Source organism: Phacochoerus africanus, chromosome 5 (assembly GCF_016906955.1).
Source record: "Phacochoerus africanus isolate WHEZ1 chromosome 5, ROS_Pafr_v1, whole genome shotgun sequence".
In the NCBI taxonomy this organism is placed as follows: Eukaryota; Metazoa; Chordata; class Mammalia; order Artiodactyla; family Suidae; genus Phacochoerus; species Phacochoerus africanus.
Genome location: NC_062548.1, coordinates 10,705,120 through 10,713,982, shown reverse-complemented (window position 1 = coordinate 10,713,982; position 8,863 = coordinate 10,705,120). Strand labels below are relative to the sequence as shown.

The 8,863-nt window shown below is 45.4% G+C and overlaps 1 protein-coding gene across 1 annotated transcript in view; it reads right to left on the bottom strand.

Moving 5' to 3' along the window:
• Window positions 1–705: 705 nt before the first annotated feature.
• The window catches only part of PRKRIP1 (PRKR interacting protein 1), a 29,380-nt gene continuing 21,222 nt past the window's right edge, over window positions 706–8,863 (bottom strand). The window contains exon 6 of the mRNA XM_047779776.1: window positions 706–1,186. Coding sequence (XP_047635732.1) covers window positions 1,074–1,186 — 113 coding nt within the window. The 3' untranslated portion in view covers window positions 706–1,073. The remainder of the gene's footprint in view (window positions 1,187–8,863) is intronic.

Genomic DNA, 8,863 nt, shown 5'->3' with positions numbered 1-8,863 from the left:
TTATTAGGAATGACTTTCCATTTCGGCTTCCTAGGAAAGAAAAATTCCTGTTGACTTGAGCTGCGGAAACCCAGACGTTATCACAGATGTCACATGGCTCAGGGTGGGGTCCGGGAAATCAAGATGTATCTTTCAGTTTCCCTTCACTCAAAACCACTATTTCCTTAATTCTCTGTAACTCCATAAAAGGCACAAAATAGCCTTAGAAACTTGGGAGATAGCAAAAAAAAAAGAGCAAAGGCTCTACTTAGAAACCATCTCTTCCTCCTGCTGGCTGAAAGGCTGTCCACATAAGCTCCCGTTTTCTGCTGTGCTCCCCTCTTACCTCGGGATGAAGATGCAGCTGGTGGCCACTGCATCCGCCTCCCCTGCAGTGCAGCTAGGATCCCCCAGGCCACCCGCTCCGCTCTGGTCCGGCCCTGCCGGGCCTCTCTACCTGCTGCTTTCCGTGTCTCCAGAGGTTTCCCCAAGCTCTTTGCACACATCCAGGTCCTCTGTTCTGCTCAGGCCCTGCTTAAGTCCCACGTCTCCCGCTGCAGGGCACCCTCAGCTGAAGGAAAGGGCGGTCATGCACCCTGCAGCGTGCGTTGGCACCAGGGCCTAGGCCATCTCCTTCACCGAGTCTGAGAAACAGGCCCTTCTTTGTCATCCCCCAGCCCTCTCTACTGCTTCTGTCATCAGCATTTCACAGGTCTCAACAAAACCTGAAGTTTTTCTGTTTTTTACTAAAGCATTCCTTTCACAGAAACCAGCCCCAAACTCATCACTGTTCAGTTACATGAGAACAGGCACTGGAGGAACAGGCAAGACAGCTTCCCCTTTAGTGGAAACGTCCGTGACCCTGGCCAGGCCCTTGGCAGTGTCAGGAGACAGTCCTCTCTCCCACGGGCCGGGCCGAGTCCTGCCGACAGGAAACGATGAGCCCTGGGGGTGGGGGCCTACTTGCTTCTGCAAGCACAGCTTTGGGAAGGAAAGTGAGCTGAAAACAGAGGCTCCCTTCCCCTTGCGGCCCGTGGAGGATGATTTTCTGAGGTCCTGGTCACAGGCCTCAACAGCTGCTGCAGACAACATCCTCATCGCCCCATGATGAAGCTGGGCTCAGCCGCCGCCTCCTCCTCCTCCTCCTCCTCCGTTCCAGATGCCTCCTCCGAGCTACTGGACAGCTGCTCCTGGGACTGACTGGATCCTGTAACCACAGGACATTTGGATTAGAGATCTACACATTCCCTCAGAGAATCAAGGGGGTGCTTTAAGAAAGGACTGCTGAGGGAGTTCCCATCGTGGCTCAGTGGTAAACAAACCCAACTAGTATCTCTGAGGACGCAGGTTCGATCCTTGGCCTTGCTCAGGGGGTGGGGGACCTGGTGTTGCCATGAGCTGTGCTGTAGGTTGCAGACGTGGCTTGGCTCCTTGCTAGGGTTGTGGCATAGGCCGGCACCTGCAGCTCCGATTCGACCCCTAGCCTGGAACCTTCATATGCTGTGGGTGCGGCCCTAAAAGGACAATAGACAAAAAAAAAAAAAAGGATTGCTGAGGAGAACGCAGGAACCAGTCATTCCTGGACTTCACAGTGAGGAGCCCGAGAGTTCTCAGGTCCATTTAGTCCTGGGTATAAAGGGCCAGGCACAGAACTGACAGACCGCTGCTGGGGGGTGGACCTCATCCTTACAAAAAGGTCCAGCACATATGAGATTCTGATGCCCCAGAAATCAGGCCTCACCACTTTCTCTAAGTACCCTCCAAGCCTGTCACTTTGGCAGGTGATGTCCTCAGCAGCCCCTTAGCATTTAACGCCAGGCTGAAAACACCCCTGCTGCCATCTCACCCCAGTGTGTGAGAGGATTTTCAAAAACCACAGCAGAGGGTTCTGCCCACAACAAATATGCCAGCCACCCGGCTCTTCCCACAGCCCCAGAAACCCTCTCTCTGACGCTCCATGTGCAGCTCTGAGTCCCGTGTGCTGGTACCCACAGTGCAGCTGGGCTGGCCTAAAGCAGAGCACAAAGACAGCTTGTTCCCAACTCCCCCTACCCTCGTCTTGGGAGCAGAGCAGTGGGCAAGAGTTGGAAGGAGGCAGAGCCGAGCCCAGAGGCGGCCCACAGTCCTCCTTGGGCGGCCACGTGCAGACACAGCCAGCCTCCTCCTGCAGACATGCAGGAACTCACTCCAGCACTCCCGAGCCCCCCGTCGCCAAAAAGCTTCAAGATGGGAGGCCGGGGGGGCCCAGGACGTCTAAAATTCACCCTCACCACCTCGTACGGGACACTAAAGAGCAAATGTGGCAAGGGGTTAAATCGTCTCTAGGATTTCGTTAATGTAGGATTTTCCTCCTTTCTCAATCTCCTGTCAACAAGAAGTTCTGAAAGTACAAATGGTGAGCATGTTCTACCAGCTAAGATTTGAGTGCTGGTAGACCCCTGTGTGCCAGGCGCTGTGCTAGGCCTGTGCATACACTTAGTGTCTTGTTTAATTCCAACAACAGCCGATGAGATGAGGATCCTGACTCTGTATCCATTTCACAGATGAGGAGGGAAGCTCAGAGAGCTTAAGTAATTTGTTCATCAAGGTCTCATAATCAGTAAAAACCAGGCCCAGGATTCAAACCTAGACTATCTGACTTTTAAGCCTCTGCCTACATTGTCTGCAGAAAGGCAGTGCATGAGCAAACTGAGGCAAAAGAAAAATGAGCTGAAAAAAAGAGATGAACATGCTGAATGGATAAGCAAAACTGGTCTACCCACACTGTGCAACGACTCAGCCTTAAAAAGGAAGGAAATTCTGACCCAGGCTACGACACACAGATGACCCCTGACAACGTTATACTGAGTGAACTTGATTCCTCTTACAGGACATAGAGTCGTCAAATCAGAGACAGAAAGTAGAAGAGCAGTGGCAGAAGCCAGGAATGCGGAGCTGCTGTTTAGCCAGTATAGTTTTCACTTTACAAGATGGAAAGTTATGGGAACGGATGGTGATAACAGCTGCACAACAATATGAATGTATTTAGTACCACTGAACTACACGCTTAAATGTGGTTAAGATAAGTTTTGTGTTACGTGTATTTCACCAACACTTAAAAAAGAAATGGGAAATAAAATGACTACATGGAGACTAAACAACATGCTACTAAAAAACCAATGCGTCAACAAGGGAATCAGGAGTTCCCGTTGTGGCTCAGTGGTTAATGAATCCGACTAGGAACCATGAGGTTGCCGGTTTGATCCCTGGCTTTGCTCAGTGGGTTAGGATCCGGTGCTGCTGTGAGCTGTGGTGTAGGTCGCAAACACGGCTCGGATCCAGCATTGCTGTAGCTCTGGTGCAGGCTGGCGGCTACAGCGCCGATTAGACCCCTAGCCTAAGAACCTCCATATGCTGCGGGTACGGCTCTAGAAAAGGCCCCCCCCCCCCCCCAAAAAAGGACAAACCTCTGGCCAGGCTCTCCAAGAAGAGAGAAAGCGAACCCAAGTAAACTAGTAGATGAAAAAGGAGAAATCTCAATTGATAACACAGAAATACAAAAAACCATGAGAATACCATGAACAATTATATGCCAACAAATTTGACAACCTAGAAAAACTGAAAACTTTCTAGAAACATGCAGCCCACCAAAACTGAATCAAAAAGAAACAGATGATCTGAACAGACCAATCACTATAAGGGAAATAAAATATATAATTTTACAACTCTGTACAAACAAAAGTCCAGGACCAGATGGCTTAACATGCAAATTCTACCAAACATACAAAGAAAACTTACACTGATCCTTTTCAAACTTTTACAAAAGACTGAGGAGGAAGGAACACTCCCAAAAACATATTACCCTAACACGAAAACCAAAGATACCACCCAAACAAAGGCGTATAGGCCAGCGAGCATGGCGGCGTCGAAGGTGAAGCAGGACATGCCCCCGCCGGGGGGCCCTATCGACTACAAGCCGAAGCTCCCACGTTGAGGACTGTCGGGCTATGCATGTTTGTTGTGGGCATCGGGACCTTGCTCTTCGGATACCAGAGCACGATGAAGTGGAACCGTGAGTGCAGGCGCCTGCAGATTGAGGACACTGAGGCCTCTGTTTCAGGCAGAGAAGGACCGGAGAGTTCTCCAGACGCTTCGGGAGAACTTGGAGGAGGCGGCAAGCATCCTGAAGGACGTGCCGACAGGAAGGTGGGCGAGTCTGTGTTCCACACAATGCACTGGGTCACCCCAATGATGGGTGAGCTCTATGGCTGCACACCAATGAGGAGATTCTCAATGCCACCTATGGCTTCATATGGTACACGCAGGATCCCGCCCGCTTCAGGACAGCAGACCCCACCCCCTCCCCACTGGAGAGAATAAACACTCTGGATATGGGCCAAAAAAAAAAAAAAGATCAGGTGGGATTCATCTCAAGTTCATTTTCAAGGATGGTTCAACACATGGAAATCAATGTATACACCACATTAACAAAAGAAAAGTAAAAAAAGAAAAAGCATCTGGAAAACTCAACATCCATTCATGATAAAAACACTTATAAAGGTGGGTATAGAAGGAACACATCTCAACATAGTAAAGGCCATTTATGACAAACCCGCCACCAATATAATACTAAATGGAAAAAAGCTGTAAGCCTTCCTGCTAAAATCTGGAATAAGACAAGGATGCCCAATCTTACCACTTCTATTCAACATAATATTGGAAGTCCTAGCCACAGCAATCAGACACGAAAAAGAAATAAAAGGTATCCACATTGGAAGGTAAAAGGTAAAACTGTCATCACATGCAGATATGATACTATACATAGAAAATGCTAAGGATCCACACAAAAACTACTAGGCCTGATAAATTCAGCAAAGTAGCAAGATATAAGATGAACATTCAGAAATTGGTTGCATTTCTGTATACTAACAATGAAATACCAGAAAAGGAATGTAAAAAATAACTTTTAGGGAGTTCCCTTCATGGCTCAGTGGTTAATGAACCCAACTAGGATCCAAGAGGATGCAGGTTCGATCTCTGGTCTCACTCAGTAGGTTAAGGATCTGGCATTGCCTTGAGCTGTGGTATACGTTGCAGATGCAGCTCAGATCCCAAGTGGCTGTGGCTGTGATGTAGGCTGGCAGCTGTAGCTCTGATTCAACCCCTAGCCTAGGAACTTCCATATGCCTCAAATGCAGCCCTAAACAGCAAAAAAAAAAAAAAAAAAAAAAAAAAAAAAAGGCAAACAAAACAAACCCAAAAAACAAAAAAAACTTTTAAAATCACATAAAAAAAATACCTAGGAATAAACCTGACCAAAGAGATGAAAGACTAGAAATGTTAATATGGGAAATTAAAGAGGATTCAAAGAAATGGAAAGATAGCCCCTGTTTTTGGATTGGAAAAATTAATATTGTAAAAATGGCCATATTACCCAAAGTAATCTACAGATTTAATGTGATCTCTATTAAATTACCCATGACATTTTCACAGAACTAGAACAAATAATCTAAAAATTTATATGGAACTATAGCTGCACGTAAATCAATGAAATTAGAACACGCCCTCACACTATGCACAAAAGTAAACTAAAAACGGCTTAAAGATTTAAACCTAAGACTTAATACCATAAAACTCAAGAAGAACATAGGCCAAACACAGTCTGACATAAATTGTACAAATGCTTTATTTTTATTAGGTCAGTCTACCAAGGCAATAGAAATAAAAACGAAATAAACAAATGGGACCTAATCGAACTTACAAGCTTTTGCACAGCAAAAGAAACCATAAAAAGAAACCTGAAAAGACAACCTAGGAATGGGAGAAAACATCTACAAATGATGCAACCGACAAGGGCCTAATTTGCAAAATATACAAACTCCTCATAAAACTTAACAATAAAAAACTCCCAAACAACCCAATCAAAAAATGGGCAGAAGACCTAAATAGACATTTCTCCAAAGACGACACAGATGGTCAGTAGGCACATGATACAATGTTCAACATAACTACTTATTAGAGAAATGCAAATCAAAACTACAAAGAGGTACCACTTCACACTGGTCAGAATGGCCATCATTAATAAGTCCACAAATAACAATGCTGGAGAGGGTATGAAGAAAAGGATATCTTCCTACACTATTGGTGGGAATGTAAGTTGGTACAACCACTATTCAGAAAACTAAAAATAGAATTACCAATATGATCCAGCAATCCCACACCTGAGAATATACCCAGACAAAACTATATTTCAAAAATACACATGCATCCCCATCTTCTCACAATAGCTAAGACTTGGAAACAACTCAATGTCCGCCAGATGAACAGACAAAGATGGTATGGTACATATACACAACGGAATACTACTCAGCTACACACAAAAATGAAATAATGCCATTTGCGGCAACATGGATGGACCTAGAGATTATCCCACTAAGTGAAGTCAGAGAAAGACAAATTCCATTATGATACATGGATATATGGCACGAATGAACCTATCTATAAAACATAACAGACTCACAGACATAGAGAATGGACTTGTGGTTGCCAAGGGAGAGGGATGGACTGGGAGTTTGGGGTTAGTAGATGCAAACTATTTCATTTAAAATAGATAAACAACAAGGTCCTACTGTAGAGCCTAGGGAACTACATACAATCTTCTGGGATGGACCATGATGGAAAAGAATATAAAAAAGAATGTATATGTTTAACTGAGTCACTGTCACAGCATAAATTGGCACAATGCTGTGTATCAACTATAATTTTAAAAAATTGAAAAAGAAAACATGATACTGAGAGAATGAGTGAAAAATCTGAGATGGATGAAAAACATATCTGCGCTCCCTGGACTCCCAAGGCAGTACTCCCCGAAAAGGATAATATTTCTATGGCACGTGGGGCAACTGGTCCAAGGCCGTGGGCACTCAGTATCCACCCCAAAGGTGAGGGGATTGGGTCTCTGCCAGGTGTAGTCCATTCTCCATATACCAACCAGCCTGGAGCTCTGCTCTAGAACCTGGGCTCCAAGGCCAAAACCACTGGTTGTTTCTATTTTGTTCCAGAACTAAGTCATACTCTATCAGCCTCAAGCCTCTCTAGGAACCACCATCCATATCCACCCACACATATCTGAAGACAGCAGGAAGAGAGCACAGGATCTGATCTTCAATTCTGATCTTAAACAGTAAAATACTCCTTAACCTGGATGTTTGTGGAAGGGGGTTCTGGATGCCTGAAATGGTGATTAACTGAGGAGGGTCAGAGCACTCCTTGTAGCTGACAGGCTCCTGAAAATACAGTCCCCATTTAAGAGTAAATACAATCAGTTCCTGTGTGTAGGAGACAGGGTGTTGGGGCCCAGAAGCACCACTCTCCAAGAGAAGAGACCTAGGAATTCGGTGCATGTTCAAGTCATTTGGCAATTCAACAAAATTACTGCATTTTCCAATAAAAAGAAACAGGGGTCTTAAAGAAACAGCTGATTCTAGGTTAGGGGCAGGAAACAAACAAGATAAGTCTGGACTATCTTGCAGTACTGGGAAGTAAGGAAGTGCTGTTAGAAAAAAAACCCCAAATCCCACAATGATGGGAGTATGTAAAAGGGACACAGGGGCCAAACACAACAGCTCCCAGTGGCCAAAGCTGGAACAACCTGAGCAAGGAAATACGGTACTGGATTAAACCCAAAGTACAAAATAAACATCCCAGAGTCCATACTGATATAAAGAAATACGGGATGTAAATCAACTCTAACAAAAAAAAATATATTTGAAAAGAAAAATCAGGGAGAGTCGACAGATCTGTGCATAAGAATTTCAGATACCTTATGTAGGTACTCTGCCCTCCCGGAGGGGGTGCATAACCCCCCAATCTTTAAGCGGGGAGAAAAGCTAACTTTGCAGCAGAGAATCCTGATGGGCACTGGCTGAGCCAGTGATCAAGGGCAACGTCAACTGTGACAAGTCATCCTGACAAGCATCCAGCCCGGACCTGAGAATGGTACTTTATCTCTGCGGTCTCCTCCCCAAAAGAACTAACTCCAGTCCGATCATGAGAAGAACAGCACACAAATCCCAACTGAGGGACATTCTACAGAAACACTTGACCTTCAAAACTCTCAAGTCATCAAAACAGAGACCGAAAAACTGTCAGAGCTAACAGGAGCCTAAGGATACATGCTGATTAAATGTAATGTGATATCCTAGATGCGATTCTGGAACAAAAAAAAGCATGAGGTAAAAATTAAGGATAGCCTCAGCTACTATGTGTATCACTATTAGCTCATTACTTGTGACAAATGAACCACATTAACTGAAGATGTTAACAGCAGGGGAAACGGTATAAAGGGATTCTTTGTACTTTATTATCTTCACGGTGTTTCTGTAAATCTAAAACCATTCTCAAAACAAAGTTTTATTAAAAACAAAAAAAAGACACTGCCTACCCTCATGGAACTGAGATTGCAACTGAAGAGATGGGCATATTACGTGACTTGGCAGATTCTATGACCAAGTATGTGCAAAACGCTCCAGGAGCAAGGTGGAGGTCGGGAGGTCGGGAAAGGCGTTACAAAGAGAGGAAGGTGCAAGATGAGGAGAAGCTTTCCAGGCAGAGGGGGAGTCAGGAGTCAGGCAGCATGAAAAAGAAAAGAGTGGAGTTCCTGTCATGGCGCAGCAGAAATGAATCCGGACTAGGAACCATGAGGTTTTGGGTTCAATCCCTGGCCTCGATCAGTGGGTTAAGGATCTGGCATTGCCATGAGCTGTGGTATAGGCTGCAGATGTGGCTCAAATCCTGTGTGGCTGTGGCATAGGCAGGTGGCAACAGCTCCGATTAGACCCCTAGCCTGGGGACCTCCATATGCCACAGGTGTGGCCCTAAAGAGACCACATTAAAAAAAAAAGGA